At 40.6% G+C, this 20,661-nt stretch overlaps 1 protein-coding gene across 1 annotated transcript; it reads left to right on the forward strand.

Moving 5' to 3' along the window:
* Positions 1 to 640: 640 nt before the first annotated feature.
* On the forward strand, positions 641 to 19,533 carry RIPK2 (receptor interacting serine/threonine kinase 2). Its single transcript, XM_088537015.1, has 11 exons — positions 641 to 824; positions 2,974 to 3,127; positions 4,186 to 4,341; positions 6,606 to 6,763; positions 8,888 to 8,937; positions 9,275 to 9,436; positions 12,850 to 12,935; positions 13,118 to 13,213; positions 13,844 to 13,949; positions 17,436 to 17,627; positions 19,165 to 19,533. Exons 1-11 carry the CDS (start codon positions 649 to 651, stop codon positions 19,488 to 19,490), a joined length of 1,662 nt encoding a protein of 553 aa, XP_088393141.1. The 5' UTR covers positions 641 to 648; the 3' UTR covers positions 19,491 to 19,533.
* Positions 19,534 to 20,661: the final 1,128 nt, after the last annotated feature.

Below are 20,661 nucleotides of genomic sequence, written 5' to 3' on the forward strand. Positions count from 1 at the left end.
AAAGACAGGGGCACGAACATCAGCTGGATATATATGTAAAACTTGTGCACCGCAGTGCATAAAGATCACTCTCCTGGGAACAAACTAGCATTTTTGAAGGATACAGAATAAAATTATGGCTGAATGTAGGAAAAGTGGAGACTTTTCTATATGAGTGACCAACAGAAAGTTACTAATGCTGTGGTATTGGATATTTAAGAAAAAATAGGGAGAAAGCGGGGAGCAGACAGCACGGATTTACAATAACGTCAAGCCTTGAAAGGCGGCGACATGTTTGGTGCACGGCGCCGTGTCGCCTCGCCCCTGTCACCGTGTCACGGCCGTGCCGGGGGCAGCGGGGAGATCTCCTCCTCCGGGCGGGCGCCTTGGCCTCCCCTGGAAACGGGAAGAGCCGCCGAGCGGCTTCGCTTGGGAGAAAAAGAAATAAATACTTGAATAAATGAGGGCGGTATCGGGAAGTGAGTCAGCGGCAGCTCCCCACCTCCCGCCGCCCGTGGAGGCGGCTCCGACTCGGCGGGGCCGCGGCTGCCGGGGCCGGGGCGGCCGCGGGCAGGGGCGGGAAGAGGCCGCGCCGCGCCCCGCCGCGGGGCCGGGCCGGGCAGGGCAGCGAGGCCCCGGCCGCGGAAGGGGCCGCGGCGCCGTGCGACCATGAGCGGCGGGCGGGAGGGCGCGCTCAGCTGCGCCCTGCCCGCCATCCCCTCCAACAAGCTGCCCGACCTGCGCTTCCTGAGCCGCGGCGCCTACGGCACCGTGTCGGCCGCGCGCCACGCCGACTGGCGGGTCCCGGTGGCCCTCAAGTGCCTCCAGGGGCCGCTGCTGGAGAGGTAACGGCGGGGCCGGGGCGCGGGGGCCCATGGAGGGAGGGCGCGGGCGGGCGGCCTCGCCGCGTGTGCGAGGGGCCGTGGGGTTGCCCTGGAAGGTTAAACATTTCGGGTAGGTTAGCCCAGAAAACTTGTGGGTTTTTGAGTCCATACGCTCAAGTGTAAGAGGAGCTGTTTGGAGTCGGGCGGCCTCTTGCTCCCCAGGTTCATCTCTGAGAACGTCATAAAATGAAGTGGAATCTCAATGCCGTGTTTCTAGTGGCCTTTTCCCTTGCAGAAAACTCCACTTATTTATTTGTTTATTTATTTCTTGAAATGATCTGCTTAAATCCCCACTTAGCAGGAATATAGTACTTATCCACCCAGCTTGGCTGGAGAAGAAGAGTAAATGCCATTTTGTGGCTTTGCTAGGATTTAGATCAGTGTGACACGAAATCCTGGCCACAGGGGAGCGGCGGCAGTGACGACAGCCCAGTGTTGTCAACCCGTGCGGAGCTCGGAGGCGCCACGAGAATAACCGAGAGCCGCAGGAAACGCGGAGCCCGAAGCGGCGGGAGCAGGAGGCCGCCCGCCGCCTCGCAGGCCGGGCAGGGCGGGAAGGGGAAGTTGGCGCGGGCGGCAGCTCCATCCGAGGACGCCTGCGCAGCCCGGCCCGGCCGCGGAGCCTGTTCGGAGGCCGCCGCGGCCCGCGCTGCGCCCCGCAAAGCTCGGGGTGTCGCAACGCGCTTCCCCTGGCGGCAGAAACTCGTGCGGAGCTGCCTCGGAGCCCGGGAAAACCCCTGCTTTCCCTAGCCTCAACTTTATCAGAGGGAGAGAGTTGTGCCCTAGGCTCTTCTTGAGGCCTGCCTTTTCGCTCTGATCATCTCTAGAGTCTTCTAGAGTTTTGTGTAATAGGAACCTATTTTTTGCCTTTTTTCCTATCTTGAAGATATGTTGCCTTCTGTTTCCTACCTGCTCAAGAACCAACAATTTTGCATAGCCCCATTATTTTTTTCCATCAGGAAAGAAGCAAGATTTAGTTCTCTGGGTTTAGTTCTTTTCTTTTGATTGTGAGGCCTAGATCTGCAGTGGCAGCTCGGGACAGGCTGGAATGCCTGTGCTCTGCATCCACATAACCCAGCTCTCGCCTCGAAGGCATATAACCATGGTGGCACAGGACTGTGCTGAGCACGTCCTTACACACATGCACTGTGTGCATCCAAATGGTTCATCTTGGATGTGCTCTAATAGTCCAGTATTTGGGTATCCCCGTGCCAGGCTCCAGTGATGTAAAATGTAAATCTTCCCTTTCTTAGAATTATCTTTCTTAGTCCAAGTATCGTTACTATTAATAACCTGTATGTTCCAAGAACTTTTGAGATGTAAAACATGCCCCAAAATGTCTTTATTATTCTTAGGAATATAACTTTACTATTACTTAGTTTTAAATAACATTTCAGCTGCTTATTTTCATACGCTGCAAGGTTTATTTACACCTCTGAAAGAGGCATCAGTTCACATTTATGAGGAGGCTTGGCCTTAGCAAACAACATTTACACCAGCAAACTCAGGTGTCAGCTTCAATATGCTCTCTGTATAATTAGGTAAAACCCAGTCTAAAAGAATATTTTATGTAACAACGAAGCATGCTTCAGCATTCCATTTCCTTCAGAAACGGAAACTGTATTCCTTTAGCTTATGTTATTTTAGTATGCATCAGTGTGCACTGAGTTAAAACGACTGGGGAACTGTGAGCTAAGTATTAAAATCTCCATTTTATAGTAGACTAACAGTCTGTGAAAACTCAGTGTTTGAAGATGGGCAGTAAAATGGGATAAAAATAGTTAAATGTTGCTGTCATTTTGGTTACGCAGGACGGTGAAAGTTGGAGTTCTGGTTGTGTCCTCATTTACTTGAAACATGGGTGAAACGTGTGGAAATGAGAGGTAATCGTGCAGTACAACAAAACTGAAGAAGCTATCGTGTGCCTGCTTGTGCAGATTCTAATTTGCTTTCAAGTATCTTGTTATAAAATTAGTGTAGTAGGAAGTAAATTTGGAAGGATGATCATACTGCATGCACCAATATAATTAGAGAAAGCAAATTTAATGAACCTTGCAATCGCTTTGAATTTTCTGGTGTTAGCACAGTAATCCCTCCTTTTCTTTTTAAGTGATAGAAACCACCTTCTGAAAGAAGCAGAGATACTGCACAAAGCCAGATTCAGTTATATCCTGCCAATTTTAGGAATTTGCAATGAGCCTGAATTTCTGGGGATAGTAACAGAGTACATGACCAATGGATCATTAAACCAGCTTTTACACGGGGTAAGTTTACTTAAAGCTCTTAAATACAATCCCTGGTTCGCTCAAATCGACTGAGATTCCCATCCTTAAGGAAAGGAATAGAGTAAAGTTAAATAGTACTTCAAATTAAAGAACAATAAGCCTCGGTTTTCATTGCTTCGAATTTCTGTTCTCCAAAAAGACAACTGAAACCTTTTATTATACTCTTTCATTTAATTCTCTGCTCTATAACAGGCTCAATGATGAATTATTATATATAACCACTTTAAAAATCCCTGTTGTTCTCCATTTTAAAACGGAAATAGCAACTTCAGTCTGTGTTTCAGGAATATCAGCCTTATAAACATCACAAAAAGATGTATTTTTTCCACTTGTTTGTTGACCTTTTTTAAAAAAATAATAGACTGTTTGACTCTGTATTTGCAAATCTAGGCAGATATGTACATTTCTGTTGGATCTTGCTCTCAGGAGGGTTTCAGCTTGTGCTGAGCGCTTGGTTACTTCTGGTGGTTTGATCTAAGCATCCGGTGTTCTAGGTTAAAGCTACTGCAGTTCTCTCCATAGCACTGTACCTCTTCTCTACCTTCAGGCAGTGCCTCGTGCCTTAGAGAGCTCAGCTGTGTAGCTTTCATTAAGTCATCACTGTCAACTTTAATGTATAAAATTCCTGCATTTTTTGGTGTTCATATGTTTCCAAAGCTAATTTTTTGGTTGGTTTTGCAATAGCTGGAAAAGACATGTAAATAAACTCAATAAATTTGAGTTGAGTTCTGCCTGTAGAGTGACATGTGGTGGGATTTTGGCCTAGCATGTCCTGTTCCCCTCCTCCCTCTATACCCCCCAGTGTCATCTGAATATATGATTTTTGCTTTCCTTTGGATGGTACTCGTGACTTGTCGGTCACAAACTTCCTGTGGGAGTTATACATCCCAGTTATACTTTTTAAGGAGTTGGCATAATGTGTACTTCAAAAGGTAACTGGTTGTGCATCTCATTTTCTTCTTATTTTAACAGTCTGTATTAAGTTGTTAGATGAGAACAGAGAATTATGTCTTGGTTCTGTGGTTTAATTTTGCTAGAAGGATGTGTATCCTGACATTCCCTGGTGCCTGAGATTCCGAATCCTGTATGAAATTGCTTTGGGAGTAAACTATTTGCACAACATGAATCCTCCATTGCTGCACCACGACTTGAAGACCCAGAATATTTTACTGGATGACGAGTTTCATGTTAAGGTAAAGCTATTTCATTATTTTGTTCTTCAGCATCCAAAATGAGCCAAAGTGTTTAACTATTGCAGAGGAGGAGCAGTAAGGACATGACTGTGTGAAGAGGACTTAATTATATGCCAGGGTTTTTGGTTCATCCTTGCAGACAGAACTTTCCAGTTTCTTTAAAAATCTCTGTCCTGCTCAAGTGTAGATTTGATCCATCTAAAAAGACAAAGTCTCCAGAATTTGGGGTTTCGTGCCGTAAAAGTGTCTGATACTCACTAGTAGAGACACTCTGTATGCACCCCTTCCAGGGGTCCCTTTCTGAGTAGAAAACAGACGTGTTGCTGCCTGTCAGATTTCTCCTGGAGGACAGTGGTACCAAGTTCTAAAGTTAATGCCATTTGATATTTACCATGCAATAAGTGCATATGCTGTTAGCGTGTAGTATAGGAGTATGTATAACCTAACTGAAACTTGAGCATCCTGTGTAATTTCTCTTAGAGCAAACAAACATGCATGGAGAAACAATGTTATTTTAAAAGCTTAAATTTGCCTTTTATACTCTCAGTGCCCTAATATGAAAAAGAGATCGAAAGTAACAGAGAGAAAATTCCATAATTTCAGTTTGAGGCTTTTGTTGTTTTTACATTTGTGACATGGAGAGATGCCTTGCGTTTGGTTTGTGCTTCAGTGGCTAACATCACCACGCGGGCTAGTTTGTAAGTCTTCTGAGCAAATGTCCAGTGCTGATTTCCTAATAGTAACTACTCAGAGGCCTCCATTCCAGAGAGGTTGTTCTTGGCAGCAGGGCAGCTTACGCAGCTTCCTCTGCACTCACACCCTCAGCAGGTCTCTCCTCCCTCTGCTGGCATCACCAACTCTGGAGCTTCCTGATAAACCTGATGGGGGAACCGCTCCAAGTCATTTTTTTTAATGCACATATTTTTTTTTCCATCCCTATTAGCACAGGTGCTATCCTGTACCTGCTTGACCGTGCATGAACAGCAGCTCTGCTAGAACAAAAGAAGGGAATTGGCTAACTCTGTGTACTTTTGTAATGAAAAGGAAATTCAAATTTCCTATCCTAATGGTTTCTACACATGAAACAAAAATCTCTGGAAGTCAGTTTTTAAGGTTCTGTGTGGGGTGAAGCAAGATTGTCTAATTTAGTACAGCTGACAGGACATATAAGGAAGATTATCATATGTGTTGTATGGAAAGAGGTGTATAAGTGTATAAAATTAATAACATTTTAGAGCAATTCTGTGTTCCACATCTGCTAAGGAGACCTGAACAGCTACAGGGAGGAAGTTACCCTGACAAAACTGAGTTGTAAAGATGAAAGTTTGTTTGTTACTATGGATTTTGTTTGCACACTCTCCAGAAGATTTATTACTGTCATCTTAAATATGGCAGTGCTCCCAGAGGCAACTTTGCTCAGAATCATTTTGCTCTTAATACATCTTTTTTTTTCCTGATATGCTGAACTCTTCACAGCTCACAGTGCTGGTTTATTCCTCCAGCTCCTCTTCCCTACCTTTAGCCTAGTGTGTCATTCTGCTCCCTGACTTGTTGATGTCTGGGAATGCAGATTAAGGTCAAGTAAGTCTTTATGGGGGAGTGCAGTAGGCCCTGTAGGAAGTGACAAAGAGATGGCTTTAGGAAAGCTGCAGAGCTCATCGTAAGCAAATGCTTTAGGTGACTTTTTACAGGCCAGAATTTCAGAATAACAATTTTGCTAATTCCAGATAAATGTTCAATAGTTTGGGAGATAACATCTTATCCCCCCTGACTGCCCTACCCTGAATCTGTAAGAGCAACTGTCTCAGGACGTCTGCAGGGTCAAATATGTAGGGCTGTTTTGATTTGTGCTAAATATGTGTTTTTTCCTCACAACCAGGGGCACTAGAAATGCACAGTGGCTTTCTGTTTACTTGTTTTTAATGAAAGAAAGTGATTTTTTTGGAACAGTTCTTCAGACAGGATGGAAACTCACAGTAAATTCTCCAGTGAAATCTTTCCTTAAAAGATCAAGAAGCTGGGGCAGTGTAGCAATAATAAATAAATAATGAATTGGGAATGTTTTCTGAATTGCAGGTAGTGTTTTCTGTTGCTAAGACAATGACATACTTATACATGTCAGGCTAAGGTCCTCAAACTAGTAGTTCTTTCAGGTGTTTTTTTTCCAGAATTAAAAAAACAGGCAAAGCAAACAAGCAACAGCAACAAGAAAATAGATTAACCCAGTTATCCTTCTTCTTGAACAACAGTTTTGTGTTTTCTAGATTGCAGATTTTGGCTTGTCAAAATGGCGTGTGGTGTCTATGTCACAATCACGCAGTGAAATGTCCTTGCCAGAAGGAGGGACGATTATCTACATGCCACCTGAAAATTACACCCCCAGCCAGAAAACACGTGCGAGTGTAAAACATGATATCTACAGGTACCTTGTGTTGCTCTCGCGTGACAACGTCGGGAGGAAAAAACCTTGTTTCTATTCACATACCCTTGTATTTAATGCACATCAGTGACATAATTTGCAACATATATTTGTGGGAAAGAAGAACATTTTTGGAAGGGAGTTAGAGGGGAAAAAAAAGCAAGTAATGGTGGTGGGGGATGTATAGTCAGATACCCACTAAAGGAATAACTTTATGAAAGTTTGGGTAGATCTGCTTCTTTCAGCTCTGCTGAGCAGTATCTGGAAGTAGTGGAATAGTGTCTGCTTCTATTAAACAGGTGATATTAGAGGAATGATCAGCTTATTTGAAGAGATTCAGAGAGCCCAGATGATCTGAAAAATCCTGCAGGGAGCTGTCATGGGGAGGTGGGGACTTAGCAGCCTAGAAGAGGAATATCGCTGTGACAAAGCATCTCTCTGTTGCGCTCCACTACCTTTAGATCCAGCTAAATTTGGCAGGATTGTATTTTAGGGAGATATGAGCCAGTCTCTCGGGGAGTTATTGATTGCTGGAAAGAGCATTAAGTCTTTTAATTATCACCTAAGGAGCACACAAAGGTCTTTGGCATTTCTGTCTGAAGAAAGAGGAGGTTAATATACCTGTTTTCCTCACATTTTAAGGAGAAAATGTGGTCTATGATGACATTGAAAAAGGCTGATGGTATGTCCATGAAGTGTAGTGTCTTAAAAGTCATCTCTTCTGGCTCTTGACTTTAGGGGATTTGAAGTATGGCTGGTGTGTTAAGGAATACCCCATACAGAGATGGGAAAGAGAAAAGGTTGGTTAGAAAAAAGTTGTGTGGAACTGAATGGGAAGAAGTAAGCAAAGATAATAGGAGGAATGTAGTAAACAGTTAAATCAGAAAGGAAAGAGATTATTTGAAAAGAGTGAGAAAAGGAATTAAGTAAACAGTATAAGGAGCTAATGACCATTCAGGACTGGAAGACAAATGGTTGTAGAGAGATAGTGAAGGAAAAGATTACCAGGAAAGTCATATAGAAAAATCTGTGCTTAGTAGCAGAGGGAGATGCTATGAGGAGGAAATAATAAAGGAGAACATGAATAATGTAAAGGGAGGTGATTTGCTGCAGTGTTGTAGAATGGAGAGAATCATGTTTAATTATAGAGAGATTTCAAACTGAATGAAAGACTGGATGGCCAGTTAACTGTTTGCAGCAAATAAAATCTAAATATTATTGAGATGTTATAACTACCTTGTGGGTTAGGATCTTTCTTAAGGAAAAAAATCTTTCAAAAATGCAGTATTAATACTTTTAAAAATAACAATTAGCAATGACAAATCTTTATTCTTGAACTTGTCAGGACTACATGAAAAACAGTCTTTCTAACAAGGATTAATTTTATGACACAAATCACAGATGATTGAATAAGTGATTAGGAAGGCTTAATTAAATGATTGATTTTAAGTGTGAGTTAAATTCTTTTTCTCACTAGCTCGTACTTGTTAAATTATACAAAGCTTTGAGACAATTAAATATAACCTCTACACAAAATTGGCATATAAAGCCTTTCTAAAGACACCTTTTGATTAATATATTGTGATAACTGAAGAGTGCAGTTGTTCTCCTAGAGGTGGAAAAGAAAGGCATGCACTGAGGCGCTTCCCACTGCAGCTGATGTGAGAGGAAAATTTGTCTCTATTTTTGTGTATGAGCAGAGGTGTCTTCACTCAGTCAGCTCCAGGTGTGGGTGCCCCTTCCAAGAGTTTCTTTGCTAAAGCAAATGCTGCGACATCTTTATCTGCGATGTGAAGTGACATCTTTATCTACTGATAAAACCGCATGTTGTGTATTTTACTCTATATGTAATTCACTGTGTGCAACTGAACAGGGCGGGAGCAGTTTTGGAAGGGGCACTTGGCTCCATGTAAGTTTCCTGTGCTTAAAATCTTGAACTGGTCCCTGTAGTACTCCGCGAGCTCTCGTGCATTTGGGCCATCATTGTGGCTAGCTGTAGGCACTGCAGGGTGTAACTTGCAGGATCATTTTAGTGGATTGTTTCTAGTAAAATGTAAAGTTGAGCTCATTGCTTTATCATGTTGCAATTTAAAATAATGTATTTTATACTTCTTATGCTTTAAACAGCTATGCAATTATTATGTGGGAAGTGATGGCAAGGAAACAACCTTTCGAAGGTAAGAACATATCCTTTAATTTATTTTCCTGGCCTTGCATAAAACTAATGCTGACACTTTGGCACCCAAGAACTTCATTTCAGGGATTGCTTTGTCATCATTCAGCTTCTAAGTCTGTTAAATATCAGTTTGAGTTATTTCTCAAATTAAATTCTCTAATTTTCAAGTGTCATATTGTTTCATAAATTCAAAATACATTTTCTTTTTTTGTAAAAAGGAACACTGCTTTCTTTTGCAAGCATAGTATTTATAGTTCAGCAATCTAAACTATTACTCCTGTAATAAACTATTTTTATTGCATATATTTCTAATGAACGCACGATATCTATTTTGACAGAAGTTATAAACCCCTTGCAGATAATGTATAGTGTGTCACAAGGACAGCGGCTAGATTTAAGTGAAGAAAGTTTGTCAGTGGACATTCCTCATCGAGCGCTCGTCACAAGACTGATAGCAAGTGGATGGGCACAAAACCCAGATGAGAGACCATCATTCTTAAGTGAGTTTACTTTGCATAATGAAAAAACAAAAAATAAGTTGCCAGATTTCTGACTAATGCATTGTTTAGGGAGCACTGTTGCAGACGCAAAAGGGAAATGGTAAAGACATCAAAAGTTACATCAGGACAGTCATGAATAAACGTCATGTGTTAAGATGCTTGTCTCTTTCCATATTGTCTGTAAACAGACATTTATGAATGAAACTGTGTATGTGCCATAAAACTTACTTGTTAGCTGCAGCCTTTTGCATTTGCTATGTCTGTAATTTCCTGTGGAAAAGTAACATGGTTTGTTTAACTACTTGAACTGCATGTTTTGTTTATTTTTGAAGGGCAGATTTTGTTCTAAGTGGAAAAAAAAGTGAAGCATAGAGTGAACACAGAGATTATGAGCAATCTGCTGAATACATCAGCAAATTATTGCTCATCAGACGGGCTATAGTGACTTCACCTTGCGTTTGCTTGGTGTTGGTATAATTTTTTTTTTGCTGATACTTAATCTAGAATGTTCTAAATTTCTATTTGTTTGATTGTTCTAACTGGTAATCAGCAGGATCTGTGGTTGAGCCCATAATACACTAAGCTTTCTCATATGCTTTTCAGCTTTCATCATAGAATCATAGAATGCTTAAGGTTGGAAGGGACCTCTAGAGATCATCTAGTCCAACCCCCCTGCACACGCAGGGTCACCTAGGGCACGTGGCACAGGACTGCGTCCAAGCGGGTTTTGAAGATCTCCAGAGAAGGAGACTCCACAACCTCTCTGGGCAGCCTGTTCCAGTGCTCTGTCACCCTCACTGTTAAGAATTTTTTCCCTAAGTTCATGTGGAGCTTTTGGTGCTTCAGTTTGTGGCCATTACCTCTAGTTCTGTCAGTGGCCACCACTGAAAAGAGGCCAGCACCATCCTCTTCACTCCCTCCCTTGAGGTACTTATAGACACTGATTAGATCCCCTCTCAGCCTTCTCTTCTCCAGGCTGAACAGGCCCAGCTCCCTCAGCCTCTCCTCATAGGGCAGATGTTCCAGGCCCCTGATCATCCTTGTGGCCCTGCGCTGGACTCTCTCCAGCAGCTCCACATCCCTCTTGTACTGTGGGGCCCAGAACTGGACACAATACTCCAGATGCGGCCTCACCAGGGCTAAGTAGAGGGGCAGGATCACCTCCCTCAACCTGCTGGAGACGCTCTTCTTAATGCACCTCAGGATTCCATTGGCCTTCTTGGCCACGAGGGCACACTGCTGCCTCATGGTCAACTTGTTGTCCACCATGACACCCAGGTCCCTCTCTGCAGAGCTGCTCTCCAGAAGGTCGGTCCCCAGCCTGTACTGGTGTCTGGGGTTATTCCTCCCCAGGTGCAGGACCTTGCACTTGGCCTTGTTGAATTGCATGAGGTTTTTCACCACCCAGTTGTCCAGTCTGTCCAGGTCCCTCTGGATGGCAGCGCAGCCCTCTGGGGTATCGGCTACTCCTCCCAGTTTGGTATCATCAGCAAACTTGCTGAGGGAGCACTCTGTGCCTTCATCCAGGTCATTGATGAATAAATCGAACAGGACTGGACCAAGGCCTGACCCCTGGGGGACACTGCTGGCCATTTTTTTTCGTTTGAAAGTGTGAGCAGCTTCTTAATTTTCCATTGACTTTTGGCTTGTGTTTGACTATTGAGTAAAGGTAGTGCCACAAATTGGCAGAAAGTAATTGCCAATCTTCAAATGCAAAATTTGCTCTTTTTGGTGCTGGTGTGATTCCCATATGTCAAAGCTGTGACATGTAACTGTCTAGCTGTGCTTGTTTAATTTGAAATGCTATATATTCATAATATTTGCCAAAATCAAAAAATGAATGTGTCATAATATTTACTTGGGCTTTCTAGTTTTCCTGTGTTGATTAACAAAAACAAACAAAAAATAGCCAAAGAAATACAAAAGGCTGTGGTCACACTGAAGAGTAATTGCCTGGGGTATGCAGTAGAGCGTTAGCTCTCTTGGTTTCTATGATTGCTACTATGTTTATTGGAATGGAACGTGAAATGCTTTTCCCTGTTTTTTTTTTTTTTTTCTACTTTACTCTCATAAAAAGAAAGTGGAAGTCAAGGTAGGTATTTAAGTTCCTACAGAAATTTTTGTAAAATTGAGGGAACTAAAGCTCACTGAATGGGAAATTTTGCAATTACCAAAACACAGTAAATAAAATACCCTAACTTTCTTAGATAAATTTTAAATAGTTTGGATAATTCATCTGTTCCTTTTATAAAAGAAGGGACAAAGAGTACCCTTCCTCTCTTTTACATTCCTCTGCATTCATTGATGACTCTAGTCTTGAACTTACATTTACAACTTGATAGTAACCAATAGAAATTAACAATACTTGTACTTCAGTATTGGATGTGGACTGCCAGACCTACAAACCTTGTTTTAGCTGATGCAAGAAAACAAGAATCCCACATGTCTTGAGAAATTACAGTGAAAAAATGTGCTATGGGAAAACTATGTTAAAATTAGAATAAATAATAAAAGCAAGTTACTAAAATTCCATTGTTATTGCTGCAAATGTATTTTGCAGGATTGCTGATGCTCAAGTGGTAGAAGTTCTAATAGCCTGTTAGCCTTTTTTAGATTTTCTTAGAGTTGAGCATTGTTTCTACAATAAGTCATCTTGGAATTGAAATGCTAGTTCTGTAAACGTTTAGGAAAGAAAGGGAGAATGCCACACTTTGCTGTTTGTTTACAGAATTGTCACATGCCCCCCTATGTAAATAGTTGTCTCAGTTCCTCTGTATACTGCTCTTGGTGAGTATGGAGATTGAATGCACTGGAGGTCATGTCACCTTGACTATCACTGTCTTTGTACCTTCCTAGCAGCATCTGTTCTGGATTTTGTTGTGTGGCAATCCTGTGCCACGTGCTCTAGGTGTCCCTGCTGGAGCAGGGGGGTTGCACTAGATGATCTCTAGAGGGCCCCTCCAACCTTGACCATTCTGTGATTCTGTTATTCTTTGCTTATTTATTTTTCTTTAGAATTCCTCTTCTGGAGGGGACACATAACAAGCTTCTCTGAGGTCTTGTACTCTTTTGTCCCAATTAGCAAATCGGGCTTGCTGGGTCTGCAAACCCATCAATCCATTGCAGGAATGTAAGGCTTGCAATATAGCACAGTCCTGGATCTCTTTTGGTATTGGGGTACCCAGGCTTCTTTGCAGGACAGGGTTTCATTTAGTGCTAGAAAAATTATTGCATTTTGAACATGTGAGAGCAAAAACTTCTGTTTAGCAACATAGGTACTTTGATGTGTGTCAATAGAGAAAATCATTTGTAAATTTAAGAAAGCACATTTTGAAATGTTACAAAGCTTTAGCAACATGAAAGCTTACTATCCACTTTAAATCATTCAGCAAATTATTCTTTTTTTTATTTAGAATGTTTGATAGACCTTGAACCAGTCCTGAGAACATTTGATGAAATAGCTATGCTGGAAGCAGTAATTCTGCTAAAGAGATCAAAGGTAAGGAGCTTTTGTTACAGTGATAGAAAATGAGTTGGTAACTTCTGTTTACTGCAGGAAAAGTTATTTCATCTGTCAGTTATTCCACATTTTTAGGCTAATCTTGTATCTAAGCACGTGCTTGTGCAGACCTGTCATCCTGTCTTGTAGCCAGAAGTTAATATAACACATGTCTCTTTCAGTCCCTGTATGAATCACGGTGTATTCACAAGAGTGGAAAGAAAACTAATGCAGATCAGACATTTCTAAATATACCCCTGAATCCTAATCCACAAGAGGTAAATATTTTACATGTTGTATGTGGTCTTTTCTTGATATCTCAGCATCACTGAAGAACTTGAGAGCTTTAAAAGGCAGCAGAGGAGGTTCATTTAGTACGGGGAATTGCTCTGCAGTTTATCTCCTTATGCGGTCAGGAAAGGCATAAAGTGCATTGGCTGAGTCAGGCTACAATGTAAGCATAACCATATAGATGGAAATAGGAAAGGGTGGGTGAAAAGAAATAAGAAGGCCATAGTCAGTATATTCTCAAAGTGTGAGAAAGCATGCCTTCTAAGAGGAGTGCAGCACACAGGTCTGCAATGTGCATTGCAAGAGATTGCCTTCTGCTTCCTTCCACTTTCCTGTACCTTGCTTATATAGGATCATATAGATTTATTTTTAAATTTTGATTCATCTTCTTGCTTCTCTTAATTCTTACTGATATTCCTATAACAGAAAATGGCTGTCAGCTTTGGAAAAACACAGATGTTAGGATTATGTGTAGTTTTTTTCCTGTCTTACTGTATTTTAGTTTTCCTAGCCATTGAGCACTGAAACTCTAGGAACTAAAGACAGTGATGGGAAGGTATTCTGTAAATCACTGCAATTTAACATATATTTTTATTATATAACTGGATTCATTTTAGGAAATGCATTCTGCTTCCATACAATATGATGGACTTCCTCTTCAGAGCATCCCTCCAGACGTATCAACATACAAGTCTGTTCCCAAGTACAATATCCTCTCATCAGGTAGAGACATTCATGACTTCATATCAATTAAGTTACTGTTGTGACTTTATGCTCCCATTTTGACACTGTGTTTGTGCATTAGATAGTTGGATTCCTGTTTATGTCAGAAAAGAAGTGCATTTCATTTCTGTAAGTTTAGTCCTCTGATTGAAAAAAAAGGAGTGTGTATTAGTTCTCTTTTTCTGTCACTTGGTAAATCCCCATGCCTCGCAGCTTCAGTTTTCATATTCAGGGTAAGGAGTGCAGTGACACTGTTTGCTTTTCCCTTCAGACTCTTTGTTTAGTTAGTTGTTTGTGAAGTGCTCCTGAAAATTAAAAGTCTAAACATTCTGAGGGGCTCTAACAGCTGAGTAAACTGAAAATTTCTAATAATGACCTCTAGATCATTTCTCTTTCAATAAATAAAAAAGATACAGTTTCAGAAAAGTATAGGCTCAGATCTTTTCCAGTTATTATCTTTTGTCCCAAAGGTTGAATGAAAGTTGGCAAAATTCCTAAACAAACTTAATTTTGAAGTATTGCTGACATCAGAGGATCAAAATACATGCCTCCATAGCATCAAGATGCAATGGGAAACAGATGGAACAGCAATGCAGTATGAAACTAAATGTGCATTTAACTGTTTCGTTTTGAAAGGATGCAAAGTTATATATTTCAAATAAATGAAACATCCTGTGTCACTGCAGCTCCTGTTACAACACATCTGCAATTCTGAGCAGATACTTAATGTATGAGAAAGATAAAAATGCAGTCTGAAATTCCAGGGAGAATACAAAAGATAAGAAACTTGAGGGATTTGAGTTAGTAAATGGCAGCAAGTAAGTGTACTGAAGTTCCACTGCCTTTCAACTCAAGTATTTATCAACATACATATCAAAAAAATTTTACTAATGAATCTGTTAAACTGTCACAAGCTGCTCATCTTTTATTATAAAAGCCATGATTTTGTCCACATACAAAATACATCAGTGGCTAATGAAAGGGAGCAGTTCTGGTCATGGCATTGATCTGTGATCTATTTCTAACCGCAATCAGAAACAATGGAATTGCCACAATGCCTGTGTAAGCCCTGTCAATTTTGAAATAGTTGACAAGAAGATCTTGTTTTCATATGAGTGCTGCCTAGAAAAAATATATGAGATTCTTTGTATAGTTTCCGCTCTTTGTTCTTTCATTGAATTCTTTGTGGGAGATCACAGAAGATAATATTCCATAATTTATTTGGTGGGACGCAGCTGTGCTGTCCTTGTTATTCTGGCCAATATAGTTAGCTATAGTTTGTCCTAAAAATTTTTCTTTCTAGGAAAACAGGAGATTCATGACGGTGACAATGAATCAAATCAAGTGTAAGGTGCAGATTGCAACAGTAAAACAGTGAACAGTAAAAATCAAAAGCTTGGAACTGTTGTCTCCTTTAACTGTTTAAATGTTGCGTGATTTGTTTCAGGTAGTACAGAAGAAGAGGTACCTCTGTGTCTCTGTTGTTACTAGCAAATAGTTCACTTGGACTCTTTATCTGCAGACTTTTAGCAGCATTCTAACTTTTTAATTTTTTTCCCTTATGTGAATCTTCAGAAATATTTTCAGCAGTTGTTCCAGAATAAAATCTGTTCCCAAGTGTTTTTTGGCAAGAGATGAGTTTGGCATGGCACCAAGGGAGAAGTTAATGACTATATATTTTAGTGGAGTTGTTTTTTTTCCTCTAACAGTATAAGGAAACGTTTTCAGGAACTTGTTTTTTCAGGATTAAAAACTGACTTGCAACTTCCAGCCTCTTTTTTTTTTTTTTTTTTTTTTTTTTTTTTTTTAGTCAGTTTACACCTACTTGGTTTTGGGCTTTAAGCTTGAATGGCCCTTGGTAATCCCTTTGTACCCTTTGTTTTGCCAGGTAAAAAGAACATGCTGTTCTGAAGTCCATTTGTAAAATTGGCTTCTTCAGTCTCCTGGTATCTTGCTGGTCCTGTGTATGTTGTAGCTTAGATGACTAAGCTAAGGCTTCCAGACCACTTAATATTATTAAAGAGGCTTTATGAAGTATTTTGTCATAAAAGTTTTACCTGAAACATATTGGGATTTTATATTTTCTTTCTCGCAAGCATTCTTTGTTGCAGAATACCTAGTTTGTTTGTCCCTCATCTCTATTTGAAATCATTAACCCCAACTTGAAGCAGAAATCTTGATCTTGTATTTTGTACTACCTAATTTCCACTTCTGTCTCTCCAGTCTTCTAGGTCAACCTGTTCTTTCTGAATAACCTCTGCAGTTTCATTAGTGTGTTTCTATTTTTTTATGCCACGGTCACTAGTCAAGGCTGTTCTTCCCTACTGGTACAATCTCAGTAGTTTTCTCTCTAATGTTTAGAGGTCTGTAGCAGTCTATCCCAGGCGAATCTTTTAAAATCCTTTTATGAAGGGATTTTTCACTCAGAGCTGTTCCTTCCTTTTCTCTTTCATGTAGTATATGTCATCTGCTGCATCATATGTATATAGTTCTGCCCCGCCGACTTATACTGGGGCTTCTGTTCCCCTTTTTAATAATCAGGGTGTAACTTATTTCACCTTTACCTATTCCCATTCCCACTTGTGGCCACATTCTTTCACAGGTCAACATCCTCATGTAGGAATCTACCTTCAGGTCCCCCATGAGATATATATATATATGTAACTCCTGAGTTGTGCATGGAGCTGCCTTTCTTCACTGTGTCTTTAGATGCTCATCTCAATTCCTATGTCTGCATCTCAGATCCCTTTTTTTTTCTGAAGCTCTTTAACAAGTGATTCCATGAGAGTCTGTAATGAAAACTGCTCACAGAATTAGGCGTATGCCATGTAATTTGTGGCTGATTGGCTGTTTGTCATCCCTTCTCTGAGTCATCCCTCCTGTTGCTTCATATCCATCATCACCTTTTTATGTGACCTGATCCTGGAAATAGAAACTACTAAACTTCCTATCTAATAATACTATTTTTTCCTCTTTCTTTGTCGAAGTTCACATGAAGTTTCCTTGAAATCCTGTGCTGTCTTGACAGACCAGTGAAAGCTTCTGTTGGCCTCCCACTGAATGTCGCTGTTGGCCTTTGTGTTGTTTCCTTCCACTTAGTCTTTTAACCTTTGTTGTACTGTCAAAATCCATCAAAATTAATTAGTCAGCTTTCACACCACCTCCTAGCTACCTCTCCCAATGATTTGAGAAGTCATTTTTGGTCTTCCAGTCCCTACAAAATCTTGTGTAGAGCAGAGCTTTTTAAAGTTCACATTTACCAGATATGTTTGTTCTTTTAAAATGAGGCAAAACATAAAGAGTAGCAAGCACTCAAAACCTGATAGGAATCAATGGGCAAAAATATACTCAGAATCTAAGTGCAAGGAATAATGTATTTGAAGAGAATTTATGTTGTGCAGGATTTGTTTTATGTAATTCTTCTAAATAGTCTCTGATGCTTGTATTTTATTTGAACACAAAAGTGATACAGCTCTTTCTTTTTAGATGGAAATTCAGGAGATCTTCACTCCCTCAGCAATCAGAGCATGGATGAAAATATTTCTGTTACCCAAAGCGCTAAACTTCTCGTGCATCCGTACACGGATTCGTTTACATGTTCTCCTTCATCTGACAGGAGTATTTCAAGTGCCTCGAATTCTGCTCCGTGCATGCTGCGCTCATCACCAACTCCCCCAGGTATAGCAAACACTGACACAGTTCCCAGGCCCACAGTATGTACCCCCTGATTGAATATATCCTTGTGTGAAATGGAAACTAAAACTGTTGTTATCTGTAAAGTGAAAACAGAGCATGCTTCAAATAAACAATGCACATAATTATGTCCTCAAAGCCATATATTCCAAAGTGAGTAAAATTGATAGATTATTTCACTTAAATACATGTACCTGTGTTCCTAACTTTTTTATTTGAGCAACTTTAATTACTGCTGCTTTGGTTCTGCTTTCTCCCATTCCGTTCACCAGTATTATTTTCCCTTTCTCCTACTGCTCTAGCAAAGCTGCAGTCCAGCAGATTGGGAAAGTAAGTTCACTAGAGATGGGTTAAACTCTCACTTACCTCCAGTCTATGAACTCTCTGGATCTGTGGACTTGTCATTTGCCTATTAATAAAGATGGAGCAAAGAGAAGCAGCAGCTGTCTCATCTGTAATGCTCTTCAGCATTAGTAGAGAATCACTGGACAGTTTTTCTGTGTATCAAATAGCCATTACAAATGTGTTTACAAAGAATGAAAACAAAAAGAAACTTGAGTGGATGCTGAATTATTCAGTGATTTATTTATTTATTTATTTTATGGGTTGCATGATAACTTTGTAAAGATCTGCCACATTAGCCCTCTTCTGAAAGTTACAGTTCTCAATAAATGTCTGTAATGAAATTTAACAGTCCTTCTTTAGAGCACTCTAAAGTTACTCTATTTGGTTCCAGTTTCAACAGTTAAAGGATTCTGTGATTTGGTCTTACATGCCTCATATTTCTAGATGTCTATCATGACCTAAATTTGCTCTTTGAAACTTGTCTCAGATGGAATCTGGAATTTTATTTTGTGAGAAGTGGCATATGCTTTGTTCCATTAAACAAGTTCCCTTCCCTTTTCTGTACAACTGCAGCACAAGAAAAGGAGATGTGAAAAACACACATAAAGTGTGTGGAACACTTGTTATATTTGGAGTCTTCATTCATATCATTACTAAGAGAAATTAAGATTGCTTTGGGCAGTTGAGAATATGGAAAATATTTGACTGAGACTGTGAGTGATTATTCAGAAAGGCACTCACTTAAAAAATGCTTTTAGAAAGAGAGCATTCTTCACTAGAAGAAACAAACGAAAAATGCCATGAGAAAGGACAGATGGTTTTTCATCCATCCAGAAGAGTATCTACACACAATCTGGAACCAGATGCAGGTCCCTATTGTGGTGTGGGGCTCTAGCAATATGAGGATCTTGCACTGTTTCACTGTATGAGCCCTCTGCTTGAAAAGGGTATAGAGGAATTTACAGAGACACTTTCAGTAAACTTCTCTTTCCAGTGGGATTTTTACTGAAATAGTTAACTTGTTTCTTTTTACTACCAAGCTGGGTATTTATCACCAAAAAAAATTTTCAACATTTTGGTTTTTTGTTTGCTATTATTTTTACATCACTATTAATTAACAGATGGTTACAGTGCTAATTACTAATTATTATTATTTTAAAATTTTTTACAGCCTCAGATTTTGTTTTGGAAGCCATGCAACCTAATGTAGCTCACCAATGGATCCAAAGTAAAAGAGAAGAAATTATTGATCAGATGACCGAAGCATGTTTGAATCAGTCACTAGATGCTCTTCTATCAAGATTTTTACTCATGAAAGAAGACTATGAACTTATAAGTACCAAACCTACAAGGACATCAAAAGTCCGACAACTGCTTGATACCTCAGATAGCCAAGGAGAAGAATTTGCCAGAATTATAATACAAAAGTTGAAAGATAACAAGCAGTTAGGACTTCAGCCTTATCCAGACATTGTACCTACTTCTCTGAGACTGCATCTTTGAATTTATTGCTTCTATATGAAGCTGTGTGAATATTTCTTACAAGAAGGATTCTTGTTTCTCTATGGTAGTTTTATATCTGTGCTGCTTTGTCTTTACTATGCCTTTGTCTGGTCTCAGCAGAGACACTGGGTCTACCTAGACTGCATTTGGTGAATTGCCACTTAGTCAATTGGAGGGCAACCATAAAGCCAAACGCTGCATAACAAAAACAGCATTAAGTATTCCCTGTTGTACTTTTTTTTTCGGTTTTTACATAGCCTTTCTTTTCAGCTGACATCACTAAAAAACCTTTCACAAAAGCTTATTTCCTATTTAGCACATCTTCTACAGAAACCACCACCAATGGGAACTGGTCATTCTCCTCCATCTGGTCTTTCCTTTGGAGAATGAGATCTAGGTATTCTATTTACAGGGGCCGGTGTGCTGTTTTACAACAGCTTGCTTTGTCTTAGGCATACTGAGCACTCCTCCCAAGACATCTGAGAACAGCTGCAGATGGGAAGAAGCATATGTTGATTTTACAGGATTTTTATTAATTTTATTAATTAAGTTTATTAAGGTATTAAGTTAACCATGAGTCAGCAATGTGCCCTGGTGGCTAAGAAGGCCAGTGGGATCCTGGCTGCATGAGGAGGATGTTGCCAGCAGGCCACGGGAGGGGATCCTGCCCCTCTCCTCAGCTCTGGTGAGGCCGCACCTGGAGTATTGGGTGCAGTTCTGGGCTCCCCAGTACAAGAAAGACATTGAGCTTCTTAGAGAGGGTCCAACATAGAGCCACGAAGATGATTAAGGGCCTGGAGCATCTATCTTATGAGGAAAGACTCATAAGCTGGGCCTATTTAGTCTAGGGAAGAGAAGGCTGAGAGGAGATCTGATCAACCTGTTCAAGTGCCTGATGGGTGATTATAGGGAGGATGGGGCCAGGCTCTTCTCTGGGGTGGCCGGTGACAGGACAAGAGGTAGTGGGTGTAAGTGAGCAGTTCCATCTCCACGTGAGGAAGAACTTCTTTCTTGTGAGGGTGACAGAGCCTTGGAACAAGCTGCCCAGAGAGGTTGTGGAGTCTCCTTCTCTAGAGATCTTCAAACCCCGCCTGGATGCCACCCTGTGCCACGTGCTCTGGGTGTCCCTGCTGGAGCAGGGAGGTTGGACTAGATGATCTCTAGAGGACCC

Source organism: Tinamus guttatus, unplaced genomic scaffold, assembly GCF_059628265.1.
Source record: "Tinamus guttatus ecotype Peru unplaced genomic scaffold, ASM5962826v1 Tinamus_guttatus_pri_ptg000713l, whole genome shotgun sequence".
Lineage (NCBI taxonomy): Eukaryota > Metazoa > Chordata > Aves > Tinamiformes > Tinamidae > Tinamus > Tinamus guttatus.